Raw genomic sequence first — 17,536 nt, 5'->3', positions numbered from 1 at the left:
CACTGCATCATGCCAGGGATAGAGGATGGCCCTGGAGGGGCTGGGGTGGGCAGGCTGTGGAAGGTGGAAGGGAATGGCTTAGCCAGGCTGCAGAGAAGCGGGGGCTCGTGCCCACAGCTCTCAGGACACTGCCCCAGCCAAGAAGGAGGGTATAGGATGTAGGAGGAAAAGACTGGCCAGGGGACTGGGCCAGACAGTGAAGGCTCTGAGCTGGGGAGGCAGCCCCAGGGACTTGCTGAGATAGTAGGGCCAGCAGAGAGGATGGACCCGTCCCTCTGGATTGTTAATAACACATAAGGCAGGAGCAGGAAAACTGAGCCCCAGGTGAGAGAGGGGGTGAACAGGCTGAGGCAACAGGTGAAGTATTAGAGCACCAACAGTGAGATGCTGAAGTTTCCAGAAGCCATGTGCAAGGGGAGAGAGAGCACACACAGGCTTCGGGGTTATGAAGACCCATCCAACTCTGGCCCTCACTAGACATGTAGCCCTAAGCAAGTGATCAAACCTCTCTGAGCCTCGGTCTCTTCATCTGTCAGGTGGGATGAATGACCCCTGCCTGGCAGACCACATGCTAATGTGTGCTCAGAAGCCCAGCGTGAGTGAGCCAGGCCAGGCCCCTAGCCTTGAAGGCCAGCTGCACGAGACGAACTTCATGCTGGGGATGGTGATGTGGGGCGGGGGGGGACATGAGGAGAGAGGGCTTGTGGAGGGCCAAGGATGGCAGTGTCAGAAGCTGGCTTCTGTGGGGGAAGAGCACCTTCCTGGCATCCATCTCCCTGCCTGATGCTGCTTACATCTCAGCAATACCCCGTTCTGGATCCCCTTGTCTCGGTGCAGCGCTAGACAGACACAGACCCAGAAAGAAGCCACAGTCCCTCTCCTGGCCTGCCTGGTGCCTCTGCAGGAGATGAAAGGTGGTCTCCACTCCAGCTGAGGGCAAGCAGGGACACAAACAGCCTTCTAGGCACACCCTAGGTACCCTCAAACCTCTCCAGTCCTCCCTGGAAACAGGCTCTCCCTTCTCATAGCCAGGGCCTGCTCTCCCGGTGTCCTCAGAGCATCACACACAGGATGCCCCGTGGGGCTGGCTCTTTCCCTACACCCATCACCGTAGCATCATGGTCCCCACCTGACAAATGAGGGAGCTGAGAGGTTCGGTGACTTGCCCAGTGCTGCACAGACTGGCAGAATCCCCACAGTAGAACCCCCACAGCCTGGGCACTCGGGCCCCATAGGCAGCTGCCTGTTCAATATGATGAATGCTTCCAGAAGACAGTAGAGGTTTCATGCAGGGAGGGTTCCAGGGCAGTGCATAAAGATGTACAATTAGGAAAAAAAAAAAAAAAAACCCCCTCTAAAATTCCTTCAATCCCCACAGACCACAGAGTAGCCTATAGAACCCTGAACACACGGAATTCTGAGGAACTTCAAAATTCGAGGCCTGCTATTAAAGATTAAAGGAAGAAACAAAGGCCAGTCCACAGCATCCAAACCTCTCTGGAATTCCATCAGGGGTCAGATGTGGGCCGTGTGGGACTGGGAATGGGGAAGGGCTCGTCCCACTCTTGATGCTTTGGTGATGGAGATGAGGATTGAAACATGTGCGTGATGCAATGCTATTGCACTCATCTGATGCCACAGAATCTTCCAGACTCGGTTTCCCTTCCTGCCAAGCCTCGATCATCTCACTCCCCTCCCCCACCGTCCTGCGAGCGCCTGTCCACACTGCACCCCAAGGAAGGGGTCTCCCGAGGTTGCTGTGCATGCCTAGGGCCTCAGGCCGTACCAGGGCCCCTTGTGCTTCCCAAACAAGGCCACGCTGTGAGCAGCCACACTGGGTACAGATGTGCAAGGGGCCGCCCAGAGCACTGCCTCGCGCGTGCCAACTGCAGCTGGGCCGCTAAGCCACACTCCCAGTCAGTCCGCGGGATCAGGCACAGCCCTCCCCATGCAGCTGCCTCCTGCAGGGCAGTGCCAGGCAGGCCAATGCAGAACCTGTGCGTCTGCTCCCACACTGGCTCCCGTGGCCCCCCAGTAGGGCACCTGAGGAACAACTCTCTGGAGGTTCCTAGGGCTTTAACATACTCCTTGAAGAGCAGCTGAGGGAAGAATAAAGTTCTGGAGCACAGTCCCTTCAGTCTGCTCTGCTGGTTCTGGACTCAGGAGTCTGGAAGGACGCCATAACCCAGTACCAACACCCAGTGTAACTCCACAGGGGTGGCTTGGCCAGCACCCCACATCCCTGCTATACCTCCCCTGACATCAGCCCCCCACCAGTGGTCTGAAGATCCAAGCCCTCATCTTCCCAGTGGGTTTGGGGGGCAGGGACATCCCTCTCATATGGACTCCCTCTGGCCCCAGCTGACTCATGCCCCGCTGCAGTCAGTTCCAGAGGGTCTTCACTCTCTAGCCAGGGATGCCCTCTCTGAGCAGAGCAGGCCCTAAGAACAAGAAGGAATCCGACCTGTCCCACCTCAGCAACAGACAAGCCAACAGCAATAATGAGTCTTGGGGTGCCAGCTACAGCTGGTCCCAGGAGGAAGAGCCTGGCCCACTCACCTCCCCACCACTGACCCCCAGCTCAGGTCCAACGCAGGCCTTCCTGGGAGCCATCCTGGGTCCTCTGAGTGGGCCAAGCTCAGTTTCTCAGTGCAGGGACAGAAGGCAGCAGTGCCAAGACTGTGCCGAGTAGGCCCAGGAAGAATCATGAAACCTGCCCCCTGTGAGAGCAGGGGACAGCAAACTGACCTATGCCCTTACCTAGGGCACCTACAGGGGTAGAAGATTTGCGTCCTTGAAGGTCATATTCCCTGCCATCCTAGTCCCTGACTACTGAGCCCACTGTGCTTGGTGTTCACAGATAAAGAGCAGGAGAACACTCAGCTTCCAGACTTCCCACGTTCAACCTCCACCCCACCTTTTCCAGGATCGCCCAAGCCCAGGGCCCCAGCCACACCCACACACCCATCAAATCCAGAACGACGTGGCTGCCTTAACCCCCAAGAGGGTTACCCCAAGTCTCAAATGAGACCTCAAATCTACCCCCTTATTTGGTCCCTGAAAAGCCAGCTACCCCACCCAAGCTGAAGGCAGACAGAGCCCCAGCTCAAGCGACCACTCCACGTCCACCTTGAGGGGCCACCAGCACTGACTACCTTCAGCACGGGCCTCACTGCCTGGCCCTCTGCCCGGGATCACTGAGTGACTCCTTGTCCAGAGCCAGGGCCCAGAGGGGATGACTCTGAGGGACGAAAGTGGACAGTGATGCTCTGGTCCCAGCACTGGGGCCAGGCCACAGGGAAACCCCAGACGTGTACTTTGTTCGCCTTCCGCCAAACAGCCCCGCTGATAAGGCAGCCCCATCACCCCTGCTCAGCTCAGGAGCTGCCCTAATCTTTCTCCCCAGCCCAGCCAGTCATCCTCAGGACTGGGGCTCCGCTCCAGAGAGGGAACCTGAGAGTGGACAGATCTGGACGCCACACCCTATGTGTCCTTGGAAGAGTCACTTAACCCCACTAAGCTTCAAGTCCCTCTTCTATAAAATGAAGGGAATATCAGCTTCTGCCTCAAGAATGCAAGGTTCAAGTCTGTAAACACAAGCAGTACGTAGTCTAGAGTAGGGACTCCAGAAACAGTGATTCCCTAGAAGACTTTCAGAGCATCCCACATCCTGAGGAAGCCAGCCAAGTAGGGGACGTACCCAGGGGCTTTCATCAGAAAGAGTCAGAAGCAAAGACTTTAGGCTTCTTGTCCAAGCCTCCATTTTGCAAGTGGAAAAATTGAAGCCAAAGGAGCAGGGGCTCACCCAGGGCCATAGGGGCAGTAGACCGCTCTGACAGGGCACATACCTGAGCCTTGAAACACCTCCCATTCATGGCCAGGGGACAAGCAGCCATGACGGCGCCCATCCCTGCCCTAAGGAGCCTCTCCACTGAGCTCCTCTGGCAGGCGAGGGGGCTAGACTTGGCCCTGGAGACTTTCCCAGCTGCTCTCCGCACCCCTCTTCCATCATGCCTCCGCCCAACCCTGGCCCTCTCCCATCATGCCCCGTACCCCCTGGCCCTCTCCCAGAATGCTCCCTAGGCACTCTCTTAGCATGCCCCCCACTCTCACCCAGCTTGCCCCCTACTCTCTCCCAGCATGTCCCCCAGGCCTCTCCTAGCATACCCCCCCAGTGTCTCCCAGCATGCCCCTCAGCCCTCTCCCAGCATGCTCCCCAGCTCCCAGCTCCTGGCCAGCACTGTCAAAGTTCTCCAAAGAAAGCCCCCTCCCCCAGGTTCCATCCAGCTGCAGAAGCATCTGTGGGCACCTTCAATGCTTTCAGGGGCCTCAGACATGAACAGGGAGTACAGAGAGGCCTGGTCCTTCCCAGCCCCAAGTCTGGGCCTATTTGGTCCCTTTCTTAGCACAGCTTAGACCATGACACCACCCCACAAGCCCATTCCCATTCCTTATGGCTCCTCTTGGCCTCTATACCCATCTGTTACTGGGGCCATGGCCCAGCTCTCCCCCACTTCCTGCCACCATGCCCTTCCCAGAGAGGGGAGAATTACCAGGGTCATCTCATTCCCCACTTCTGTATCTTCAGAAGTGGCTAATTCTGGGGGCACCTGGGTAGCCCAGTTGGTTAAGCATCTGACTCTTGATCTCAGCTCAGGTGTTGATCTCAGGGTCATAGGGGGAAAAAATGGCTAATTTTAGACTTAGCAGATTTATGCAAGGGAAAAGGTTTCAGGGACATCCCAGTTAAGGTATTCAGGGTCCTTCAGTCAGGAAGTCCTCCCTTGTATCTAACCATTGCCCCCAGGCTGCCAACCTGATGAAGCTCCTTCTGTCACTGGTCTCTGAACTATCTAAAGGAACTTGGTAAGGGTGCCATTGCAGTCTTAGGAACCAAACAAGTATGGATCTAAATCCACTCCCAAAGCAGGATGGCCTTGGTCAATTTACCCAGCTTCTCTGAGCCTCAACTCCTTCATCTATAAAAGGGGAACGACGATACTTGGTACCTTACAGGGCTGTTGGGAGGCATCCACAGGCCATGCTCAACAGGCGCTCAAATCAGATCCTGTCTGCTCTGCTCCCACATTAAACTCTGCAAATGCCACTCTCTCATAAGAAGCTTCTTTAGCTCCCACTCGCCTTGACATGTGAGGTTTTCCAGAGTCTGGCCAAAATCTATTGCCCACTCCCACCCAACCCCTACCACCCCCCCACCCCACCCCAGAGCTTTCTATGCCTTATCAAAGACCTTAAGTATACCCCCCAGCCCTCTCTCCTATTTCCCTTGGTCCACGCCCAGAGCCAGTGCTCCCTCTTCCAGGAAGTCTTCCGTGACCTTGCCAGCCCACCTGGCCCCTTCTCTGAGCTCTCTAACTGCACAAACTCAGCTCTTCACATTTTTTACCTGGCAGCCTCACTTCCACTTTGCACAAGCTCCCTAAGGCCCACACTCACCAGCTGCTTGTTGAAATTCTGGACACACTGTTCAAACTGCTCATCCTTTGTCTCATCCGCCTTTCCCAGTTTCTGCAGGACCTGCCAAGGCAGCGGGAGAAGGGAAGTGTTACCATGAGAAAGAGGGTAGCCAAACCAAGGGTGCCCAGTCACCAATACCACAGATGGCTTCCCACCCAGCCAGCATCCTGGAGGCCCACAGATAGTATCACGCAGCCCAGGGCACTGGGCTGGACCATCAGAAGGTCTCGTGGCTGCTGTGATCCCCAAAAGCAGCCCTGAGTCCATCAAGTCTTGAGACCTCCGCATACACTATTGGCCAAGTGGAGGAGCTTAAGTCAGGCTTGCTGGAATGACTGAAACCAGGAGGAGGGGGACACCCTCAAAGACAGCTTGAGGGGCCAGGCACCCCTTGCTGATCTCACGCTGAACCCCTGGTGGCTCCACCCCAACCCTGCAGGCTAAAAAGTGAGCTGAGCACAAGAGGGGCCAGGTAAGGGCAGTGCCACATGACTCCATGTCCTGGGCCCAAGACTTATGAATACCAGAGGGAGAAGCAGAGCAGCCCTGAGCCGGGAGGTAACCACCCCAGGACACGCAGGGCAGCAAGGGGTGGCCAGGGGTCAGTCTCTTCATGTCACTAGGAGTCTGCTTACAATCTGACTAGATTTTCAGATGTGACCTGCTCCAGCCACCCTGCTCCCTTCTCTACAGCCCAGCGGGCCATTCTGGGCCCACTCCTGGCACTCACACTCACACTAACACGCATACATTCACACACACACACACACACACATACACAAGGGCTCACAGCCACCCACTCTACTCCCAACTAGACATCTCAGAGGCAGACTCCCCCGTGATGAGTCACAGCTGTGCTTTCTCAGCTGTGTGGGGAGAGCGGGATGGGAGGGCAGAGGTGGGGAGATGGTGGGACCGAGGCAGAAAGACCCAAGGCCAGAAGAGGGGGAAAGACCTGGAAAAAGAAGGAGCTGGATCAGGAGCCTGAGAGGAAGTATTATGGGGTGGGGGGGGTGGAGGGGTAAGGGCAACAGGGGAAGGGAAGGCAGGGAAAGAGAAAGAGGAGAGAGATAGGGTGCAGAAAGGGGAAGCTGAAGCAGAGATGGGGTGGGTTTGCAGGAAGAGAAGGCGGCAGAGACCCCCAGTTACAGCACCTCCACAGGAAGCAGAAGGACAACACTGAGATGTTCGGCAAAGGCAGTGGCCAAAGCCCAACAAGAATGAGAAGGAAAGAGCACCCGTGTGGCTCAGTTGGTTAAACATCTGCCTTAGGCTCAGATCATGATCCCAGGGTCCTGGGATCAAGACCCACATTGGGCTCCCCGCTCAGCAGGGAATGTGCTTCTCTCTCTCCCTCCACCCTTCCTCCGTACTCGTGCTCATGCTCTCATGCTCTCTCTCTCACTCTCAAATAAATATATAAAATCTTAAAAAAAAAAAAAAGAAAGAAAGAAAGAAAGAAAGAAAGAAAGAAAGAAAGAAAAGAAAAGAAAAGAATGAGGAGAAAATGTGGCAGTGGGTGGGAGTGGCAGGCAGAGGGAAAAACAGCATCCCAGACTGAGGGATGCCCTGTCCCAGAACAGAGCCTGGACTCTTCCCAGCCCTGACTGGCCCTAGCGGGCTCAGAGGCCACGGCCAGGCCCGCCAGCTCTCAGACCTTCTCTCGGCATGTACATTTAGGCACCTCACCACGTGCCTGCTCTGTGCACAGCCATGGGCACCTCTGCTGTAGGAGCAGACATCAATCTGACAGAGACCCAGCCAGACAGAGGGAAGCACATGGCAATGCGGGAGCCTGAGGCAGAGAGCCCATGCAGACTGAGCAATCAGGGAAGACTTCCTGGGGGAAGTGGCAGCTCAGAGGGCAGGGAGAGCATGCAGCGAAGGCGAGGAGACCAGAGAGATGGGGTGCGTTACCAGGGAACTTCGAATAGCTCGAGGCGACCGTAAGTCACAGAGGATGGTGAGGGAGGCTATGGGCAGCAGGAGGAGGAGGGATAGGCATGGGAGAGCAGCCCACCAACAACTTTGTGCTGTAACGGTCACAACACAATTTATTGGGCAAGTGCAGCTGCAGGCCAAGAGCTGACGCTGAGGTGAGAGGCAAAAAGCAAAACAAAACCACCATGAGTAAGAAAATCAACACTTTCCGCCAGCCACAGGCTCCCCCTCACCTCCCCCTTGGCAACCATACCCAGCTGGTCCCATGGAAACGGGGTGGAGCTGTGGAGGCGCCTGGCCCACTCTGCACGGAGCTTGAGTGGGTGACTCACCCCCCTATCAGATGCCGGCCCCTTGGCCACCACCTCCAAAGACAGAAACGGAACACCAGGTGGGAAAGAACTTCCAGAAATCAACAGAGGCCACTGGAGTGAGCCAGAGGCTCCCCGGAAGCAGGGTCAAGGCCTGGTCGGCCCTCAAGACAGGAGGACTGGGAAGGTGGCCCTGTCCACCCCCTTCCTCTCTTCTCCCTGAGGAGATGTACTCAATCGGCAAAAGTCCCCTAATCCCAGTCCTGCCACCAAAGCCCCAAGGGCTCCAAGCCCCCAGATATGCACACAGATACACACAACCGGCCCCAGTCCGCCAGGTGGGCTATGTGCTCCACCAGGGAAATCTTCAGGCCAGCCACAGCAAGCCAGGCCAGGCAGTGAGAAGACCATTGAGAAAAGGGACTTTCTCTCTGAGCCTCAAGTGCATTGTCTGGAAAATAAAGGGAACATTAGCACCCACCTTAAAGGGCAGTTTCATGAGGGGTCATCTGAACCAAGTTTTGAAGGATGATAGGAGTTTATAAGGCACACACAGTAAACTCCTATCCGTCCTTCAAAACTTGGCTCAGATGACCCCTCGTGAAGCTGCCCTTGCCCTCTCTCTCCCACACACACCCTGCACCACTGAGGGCCGGGGACCTACCCTCCTCACTGCTACACAATGTGGCCAAGCGTCTGCCTCTGGCTCTGCCCCAGCCATATGAACAGTCTGAGGTCAGAGATGGTGTCCAGCCTTTTCCATGTCCCCAGCTCCTGCAGAGGGCTGGGGATAGGGCAGACACAACTTGCTCTTGGTGGCTGCTGACTAATCTAAGCCATGAGCTTTGAGAACAGAGTCAAGACTTTGAACAAAACATCCCATCTCTCAGGCAAAGTGTCCTCTTATGCAAAATGGAAAGGTTGTGTACAGAAAGAACTCAGCCTGACCCACAGACAGAAAGCTCACCATGAAAGGTCACCCTGAGAACTAGGGTTAGAGCTGGCACTCACATTAATCTGAGATCTGATCCAGGGTGACATGGGCCAGATCCAGTGGGCCTCAGGCCTGAAGAAGCAGTGTGCAGGGGAGTGACCAGTACAGGAAGGTGGGCCAGGCTCCCAGTTCCACATGACCTCAGGCTAACTGCTTAACCTCTCCATACCTCAAAGGGTAACCATGGTGTGGCCAAGGCTTGAGAAAATGCCCAGTGACTGTGTGCTGGCCTTGGCCTCGTTAATTCTCACTGTACCCACCCCCATTTTACAGATGACAGAAGGAGGGCACACAGCCTGGGTCCCCGACCTCAAGGCACTCTAGAATGGCTACTAGAGGGAAAAACAAGTTGGGCATGCCTACGTCGGAACAGGGACCAGGACAAAATTTGGTTCAGTAAAATCCCACAGCCTCCTGCTACCCATTCCTTTTTTCCACTCTCTGTAACTGGAACTCCTGCCATGGCCCAGCCACTGGGTAAGAGGCCTTTCTGACCAGCTGCTGGGGAGCCACAGACCATGACCAATCCCCCCCTACCACCTAAAAGCTATTCAGCCATGCTGCCATCTGTCCCCATCCCCAGGAGAGGCCCCAAGTCTGTGCTCTCCATCCCCCTCCAGCCTTCACCTAGGGCACACACACACACACACTCAGCCCTCCACTCGGCAAGAGGGAAGTCGTGGCCATGGCCATGGGCCTCAGCGGCACAGGTATTCCGCCCATTCAATACACGGTTAGTGGGGCCTCCTTGTGCCAAGCGCACACACAGACCACTGAAAGCAGCAGGGGGACTCTGGCTGTCCAGAGGGGCTCAGAGGACAACCGAGGTGGTTTCAAAGGATGAGCAGGAGTCAGGTGAGTGGGAGGGCCTGGTGGCAGAAAGGCGGGACTCCCATTGTCTGTCCAAGGGCCCCAGACACTCTGGTGTCACACTTACACACTTGCACACTGGTCACACATGTCTCCCTTTGTAATGAACCCAGGGAGCCTTTCTGACGATGGGACAGAGGACAGGTGCACAGGCCCTGCCACACTTTGGTATCAGCTCGGGATCGGGGAGAGGGGAGTGGGAAGTGGTCAGCAGCCCAAGGGCCAGCAGTCCAGAAAGCATCATCAATGCCCCTTCTTCTCAACATGTCCTCAGCCTAGCCCGAGAGCAGTGGAGCCCACCTGCCTCAGAAGGGACAGTCCAGGGCAGGGCAGAGACGAGCAGGTCGCGGCAGAAACGAACGTCCTTCTGACAGCATCCACAGTTCAGCTCTCTGAGCCTGGGCCATGCCCTGGGACCAGCAGCCCTCCCTGAGCAGGTAGGAGGCTCACTAGGGCTCAGGGAGGGCTTTGGAGGAGGGAGGGCCTCTTCCCCAGCCTCTCTACCTGTGACCTTTCTCACAGCCCAGAGCATCCCACTTCCTCCGCCAGTTCGGAAAGTCCTGCCAAACCCTCCCCTCTCCTCCTCCCAGCCAGCAAATGGCCCCTGGGACAAGGCATATGTGTCTCTGCACAGCCATGTTTGCATGCCCACCACCCCAGAAGAACAGGAAGGCCTCTGGGGGCAGTCTTGTTTGAACTAGGAGCAGCTGGTCACTTACTTCTCACCAAGCACTGAACAAAGCACTTTACAGTCACCAAGTGCTCCCTCCTACAGGTGAGTGTCTTCACCTCCATGTGACAGACGGCGGGTGAGTACAGACTAGTCAGGACACATAGCCCAGTCAGGAGTAAGCTCTGAGCTTCTCTGCTGCTCCCAGCCTCCAAAACTGGAGGAGGGGTACGCAGTAGGCCTCACCGGGCACAAGCCACTCCAGCAGATACTGTGTGGATAAGCATGTGTGCGGGCACACACCCACTGGGCTGACAACGGGTGACCCCATTTGGAACCCTGAACTCAGGGCAATTCCCTCCTGGGGGCTCTAACCCCTCCATCCTCCAGAGAGGGACTGGGTCCTCCTGCATTGCAGAGACGCACACTCACATCTGAACGGCGTGGCACAGGGCAGGAACAAGAACCCAAGGCTGGGTTAAGAGCCAAGTCCAGCGGCCTAGGAGGGAAGCCCAAGGGAGGCAGGGCCAGTGTTCCCAAACAGCCCTGGCCCCCAGGCTCTGGGCCAGAAAGGAAAGCTGGGGGCTCCTCCAGCAGCTACAGCACCCCTTGTCACAGCTGCTGCAGAGCAATCTCACACAGCCAGCCAAGATGGGGACCCACTCACACCTCACCCCCAAGCGTCCCCAGAACCCCAACCCACACACATACAAGCGGCGGGGAGGGGCCTCATCCAGCTCCCCTCCAAGGACCCACCACCCAGCCGCTGAGACCCCATTAGACCTTCACCTTTCTCATCATCTCTTCCCAGCACCTGCCCGGTCGCTGCCTCTGTCAGGATTGGTGGCGAAGTGAGCTGTACCCGGGGGGCTGGGCGTTGCCACCTCACTGCTTCCTCCCAGGAGAGCTTGCGGTCCCGGGGACCACAGCAACAGGATGCACGCCCTCGCACCCCACACAGAGGCTCCCAGACAGGCAGAACAGGCAGACAGACAGGCAGACAAACAGATGGGTGGGCAGGTGTAAGATGCTCAGCACACACAGCTGGGCCCTAATATGAGGGAGACACCCCAAGAGGGGAAAGGCCAGAGCTGTCCCCTCCCCCAGAAAGACATGCCAGTTTGGCATATTCTGCTCACTCTGCCCACAGGCCCCTGGGTTTCTGGCTCACTCCCTGTCACCCTGGGGCTTTCTCTCTATAATCAGCTCTGGCTGCCTCCTTCTCTACCATCTCTGCCACACACAGCAGGGGTGGGCCACGCTAGGGAGCGCTGTGGGCACTGCAGAGTGTGGCCCCTGTTCCTCCTGCTGCAGGGCCCTTCGACCCATGTGATGGGCTCTGACACTAGTGGCCTGAGCCTATTCCCACGCTCCTCTGAGACCCTCTGGCAACTCAGGATCTGGGCAGAACCCCAGCAGCACCCACAGGAGAGCACAGGAGAGGAGAGGGGTAGACCCCCTAGCCCACCACTCACTGACACACTGCATACGTCCTTAGAATCAGCCAGTTCTCTAAGGAGCTCTGGGTGTCTTTAGGGGCAGGTGTGTTCATTGCTATTGGGTATCCTTGCTCCTGAGTATCTCATTTAATCCTGAGGCCATGTCCTGAGCTACATATTCTTACCCCCACTTTAGAGATAAGAAAAGTAAGGCTGAGACATTAAGTAATAAGGCCACATGGTTAAAAAGGAGCAAAGCCAGAACTCTGTGGCTTTGTGGTGGCCGTGAACAAGTGTGGCTCAGATCTCATCTACTGTGGCAAATAAGCTAGACCTCTGGGTCCATCACTGTGTCCCAGATGAGGCCACACCGCCCATGGGCTGCTCTGGCCAGTGAGTGAGTGTGGGGTGGTGACAGAGGCAGTGGGCTCCAACAGATGCATCTGGTCTGGGGATACCCCACCAGCCTTACTGTACCCTGCTGTGCTGCAGGCTGAGCCCCTTCCCCAGGACCCTCCTTCCCCGGCCCCTTTCGTCTGAAGTGGCCGTCTGGCACTCTCACTTAATGAGAAAGAAGACGGAGACAAAGAGTGCTGAGGTAGCCTGTTGCCTGGCCAAGGCTAGACCCACCGCTCCCGACTCCTGGGTCCTTCCTACTGGGTGCCCCTTCAGGGGTGTGGCTCTTGCCCCTGGGCACAAGGAAGGAGCTGCATCTTCTCATCTAGCATCCAGCCCCATCAAAGTCTGCCCCTCCTTCTGGATAGCCTGGTGAACTCACTCACAGAGCAGTCAGACAGCTGTGCCTTCAGAGCAAGCAACCGTGCTTCCCCCAAAGGTTGGGGGTGTCCTAGTGACCAGCTTGCCACGGTGAGCAGCCCCAGAGCCTTTGGGTTGTGCTGGGGGGAGGAGGGGAGAATCATCGGCCTGACCTCTCTGGGAAGGAGTTTGGCCCCACTCCAGCCCTGCTGCGGCTGGCGGTAGGGAGAAACCCCTGAGGCTCCTGCCTGGGAGCAGAGCCCAGGGCCCCAGAAAGCAAGTCCAGAACACACGGCAAAGAGGCCCTGGCCACTAAAACTCCTTAGCCCTCCAGCACTGCCAGGCTGGCCACACATCAGGCTTTCCCTTACAACTTCCCAAAGGCTCAAAGACTTTTGAAGAAAGATAAATGTTGAAACACAAGCCTTGGGCAAGAGCCAGGAACAGCATTCCATCCCCAGGAGGCAAGAATGCTCCCCAGCACCGAGGCCCCCCACGAGGCAACCGTTTGCAACTCCCAGGCTCCCATGTACAGGCAGCAGGCGCACCCAGTACCCTCGTGTTCACGTGCTGATGCTTGCCCATGTGTCTGCACACACACACTCACACACACTTCCTGATGGGGCTCCTGCCCACAGCCCTTCAGTGGGGAACCACAAGGAGGCCAAAGAGCCAGGCAAGAAGCAGAGCAGAGACCAGGAGACGCTGTGCAAGGAGAAGCCAGAAGGAGGAAGGGGAAATGGAGAGAAAACCAGAGAAAGGGAAACCAACAGTAGCTCAGAGCACACCCAAGCTGGGCTCCAGGCCAAGGAAGGCCCAGCAGCCCAGGCAAGTGGGTCTGAGGGAGGAGAGAGAGCCTCCAGACTCCAGCTCCCTCTCCCCACCCCCAACACATACACACACATGCGCGCACACACACACACAAGTTTCTGCCCCCAAAAGACAAGCCTGGCCAAGGGGCCCTAGTCCCTTCTCTTGGTCTCACTACACCCCCATCCTAGGACCTCCATTTCCCCAGGCTGGCTGCAAGGTGGTGGCAGAAGAGGCTGGCTCTGAGGATTGGTGTCTGACATCCTGCCTTCCCCCAGGGGAAAAGTGCTGCCAGCTCACCTCCCACTCTGGAGGGGTCCCGTCACCATCAGATCCCAGCCCAGCTAGGCTCCTGGCAGGCTCTAGCTGAGGGCCTTGCAACTGTCCCTCGTCCTGAGCTCCACAAAGAGCACACTGTAAGGCATGACCCCAGGGAGCAGGGTCCAAGGACCCACCTGCAGGGAGGCCCACTGCCTCTGACACGCCCTTTCGGGTGGGTTCACATCAGCAGGACATCCTGAGGTGGGGACTGTCATCTCATTTTCCAGATGAAGGAACTGAGGCTCAGAGAGGGCTCAGAGAGGACTTAGCGGATGAGTGGCAGAGCCAGGCCCCCAAACCCGATGGACTCCCAAGCCCAAGCTCAACTTGTAGTTCTCAAGGGAGGGGTACACAGAGGCCCGGCAGCCACAGGGGGCATGTTTAGAGTTTACTACAGAAGATTCATCTTGCTGCTACTCCATCTTGCCGCATTCCAAAGATTTAACTGGTAAAGAAAGCATTTTGAAGGGGCGCCGGGGTGGCTCAGTCGGTTAAGCATCTGACTCCAGAGTTCAGCTTAGATCCTGATCTCAAGGTTGTGAGATCAAGCTCTACACTGCGCATGGAGCCTGCTTAGGATTCTCTTTCCCTTTCCCTCTGTCCCCAACTCTCTCTCTCTCATTCTCAAAAAAAAAAAAAAAAAAAAAAAAAAAGCACTTTTGTGACATAACCAACACAGATTGTGTAGCAGAATGCAAAGTTTGCAAAGATTTTTTGCCATGAAATACAAAACTAGAAAAACATTAAAACATTTCCAGGTTCCTGCTGGCCAACTGAGGCTGGGCTAGGCACACCCTCACCCCTCCCCCAACCCAGGAAGCTCCTCCCCTCACCCCACTTGGTAATCTGTTTCTTTAACAAGTCCTCCTGTTCTGGAAGTCACTGTTCCCTGACACCAGTCCACAAAGACTCATCATCATTCTCTGTGGGCCCTTGGTAGGGACAGCTGACTGGCTGAGGAAGCCAACTGGCCTTGCTTGGGAGCTGGTCACTCTAAAATTACCTCCTTCCTCTTTTAGCGATTTTCCCTTTCCTTTAGGAAACACTGGTGAGAGTGAAGAGTGATGTTTGGTTTTCTTTCTTACATCCTTAATTGGCCGCCACCAATATCAGCCACACCACAATGCCTTGAAATGTTGCTGGTTGGTCAAAAGCCAGTCAGTCTGTCAGTCCCCCACTCCTTCAGTCCCCCACTCCTTCAGTCCCAGGGCTGGAAACCTAACCCTGGGACAGGTGGGGAGCCAGGGTCTGCTCTTCCTCCATACCCATCTCTCCAGGTGGCAGGGAAGGCTCCCTCCCCAGGTGACCGCACGCTAAAAGCCCTTCCCTCTTTCCCTTCTCCCCTCCCCTCCCAGGGGGCCTGAAATTTGAGCCTGCCTCTTCCTCAGACAAGCCCATGGCCCGCAGCCAGGATAGGGCCACCTAGAGCCCAGGAGAAGCTAGGGTGGGATGGGGTAGGGAGGTAGGAGCAGCCTGGAACAGAGTACAGGGGAGCAGAGGCAGCTGGGCCAGTGTCAGGATGGGGAAGGGGTTAGGGAGAACCCAGAAGGGCCCAGCTGAGCGGGGTGGGTGAAGTAGAAACCACCAAACAGCAGCAGCCACTCATCCAAAGGCATCCAAAAGGCTTGCAAGTGTTCTCCAAATCCGTGAGAAGAGGGCGGTGTTCCACAGGTGAGGAGACTGAGGCCCAAAGCCTGTGATCTCAGGGCAAAGTCAGCCAAAAGGAGGTTTAGGCTAAAAGAAGCACTGGAGCCCCACGGGACCGCTGGAGAGGCCCAGGCTGGGGAAAGGCTCCCTCCCCTCAGGGACCACCCACCAGGCTGAGCCCATCCCTAGTCAATAGCAGAACTAGGCTTCCACGTGAGTAGGAGGTCTTCTGGAAGGGCCAGAACCACCCAGACGAGGCAGGCCGCCCCTTTCCACAATCAGAAACCACCCAACTGTCCAGACCTCCTCAAAGAGCCCTCCACTCCTCCCATCTACACTCCAGGGGGAGAAAGGAACTTTTTACCAAATTTCCAGGAGGACCCAAGCTGCTCCCTCCTTGGCAGCTCCCACTTGATTTTGCCCCTTACATACTGTCCATGGTGAGGAGCCCCTACCCCTAGACTCTGGGATGTGGCCCCCTGGGCTGGGAGAGCTGTGGCAGGAGTTCGTCTTGGACACCCTCCCCCAGCCTGCCTGGCTCTGTTCTTCAGGGAGCAAAGCAAGATTTCTGAGCCAACACTCCAAAGAGGAGGCAAGACTGGTGGTAATACAAGTCTCTAAACAAAAATACAGCAGTGCACAAAAAGAGTGAGACAAGGGAGGTGCTTTCCTTAGGAAGTAGCTCAGGGAAGTGACAGCTGAGACCTGATGAAGGAGAGAGAGCTTGCCAAACAGAGGACAAGCAAGTGCAAAGGCCCTGAGGCAGGAAGAGCAAGGTCAGTGCAAAGGGAAAGCAAGAGGGTGGGTGAAGGAGGAAGTCCTAAAACGCCAGGTGCTGAGTACTTCACATGATTCATCTATCAATCTCCCCAAATCCTCAAGAAGGAATACTAGTATTATCCCCACTTTGCAGATGAAGAAACTGAGGCACTGCTTTAAAATCTTCCCAGGGTCACACAGGCAGCCAGGAGGGTGGCTGGAATCCAAACCCCAAGCCTGGTTCCAGAGGCCATGTGCTCTCACCCTGCACAAACTGCCCTAGTGGCCAAGGCCAGACCACAGGGCCTTAGCTGGAGGCCCCTGGAAGCCTCTAGCTTTGAAGCTCTGCACAGAATAGGAAGCCCTGAGGAACTCTGATCTGACTCACAGTGTTAGAACACCCAGGCTGCTGTGTGGGGACAGACTCAAGAGCAGCGTGAAGCAGGGAGCCCATTTAAAAGGTGTCTGCAATGACCCAGGTGAAGCCAAGGTGGTTTGGCAAAGGCAGGAAATGGTGAGAAGTGACTGAATATGGGGTGACAGAGAGAAGCAAAGGAGATTCCAGGGTTTGAGAGACAAGAGGGAAGGAGCAGTCATCACCCAAGATAGGGACAGCTGAGGGTCATGGTAAGTCTGAGGTGCCCAGAGATGTCGGGGAGGGAGATGCGGACACAACAGCCAGGACCCCAGCGCGGCCAGAGCAGACCCCACCATCGGGCTCCTGAACTCCCCATTTCCTGTCCACTTCCCCTCTCAGTCACTCCTGTTCTGGGACATCCAGCTCAGAGCATCTATTCTGCTAAGGGAAGGGGAGAGAGGGAAGAGCATCTCCCGCTGAAGACTTCTTCTGGTGTGAGAGGCCCCACAGCAGAAGATTCAGGGAGCAGGCCCAGGCTGTGCAACCCTGGGCACAGAGCACCCCTTTCTGAGCCTTGAGCCTCATCCGTAAAATGGAGCCAAGACCTCTCCCTCAAGGGAGGATTAAGGATGAAGAATGGTTGAGTAGGTAAGAGGGCCCAGCACAAAGTGGTGGCTGATTTCCTTTCTATTCCTTTACCCCTATCTTGACCTGGGATTCCTTATACCCAAGCCAGAAAGCTCAGGCAAGCCTCTCCCCACTCTTCCCCACCCTGCCCCACCCTCCCACCCCCAGCCCACACATGCCTTCCCTGGTGCCTGCCACCAAGCGCACCTGCTCCCTGTGACTCACTCAGCTTACGCCCAACACTCCTGGTGGACAGCAAACACCAATCTACCCCACCTCCCCTCAGCAGCCTCCTCTACCCCACAGCTCCGCAGGGACCCTGCAAGCCACCCCCTTACCCTGGCCCCCTTTGGTAGTAAGAGGGTAAAATGGTAGATGCCGTGGAAACCAAATAGAAACTCTGACCAGCGGCAGCCACCATTAGTAGCCCTGATGAGCCTTGACATTCCTGGCATGGAGACTGGGATACAGCCCACTCGACAAAAAGGTCCAGAGAAGGCTCACAACCACGGCATAGGAGTGACACAGAGCTTCCTGTCATGCTGGATGGGGCCT

At 56.4% G+C, this 17,536-nt stretch overlaps 1 protein-coding gene across 28 annotated transcripts in view; it reads right to left on the bottom strand.

Annotated features, from left to right (window-relative positions):
• BIN1 (bridging integrator 1) overlaps window positions 1-17,536 on the bottom strand; it is a 55,800-nt gene that overhangs the window by 22,680 nt on the left and 15,584 nt on the right. For 26 of the 28 annotated variants that reach the window (XM_034654361.1, XM_034654366.1, XM_034654363.1 and 23 more), the window contains exon 2: window positions 5,458-5,538. In XM_034654361.1, the coding sequence (XP_034510252.1) occupies window positions 5,458-5,538 (81 nt within the window). Of the gene's footprint in view, window positions 1-5,457; window positions 5,539-11,053; window positions 11,200-17,536 lie in introns of those variants that run through there. The other 2 variants (XM_034654364.1, XM_019807718.2) reach the window with 2 other exon arrangements.

Source organism: Ailuropoda melanoleuca, chromosome 2, assembly GCF_002007445.2.
Source record: "Ailuropoda melanoleuca isolate Jingjing chromosome 2, ASM200744v2, whole genome shotgun sequence".
NCBI classification, from domain to species: domain Eukaryota; kingdom Metazoa; phylum Chordata; class Mammalia; order Carnivora; family Ursidae; genus Ailuropoda; species Ailuropoda melanoleuca.
Note: the sequence above shows the minus strand (reverse complement) of the source record. Positions and strands in the feature narration are given on the sequence as shown.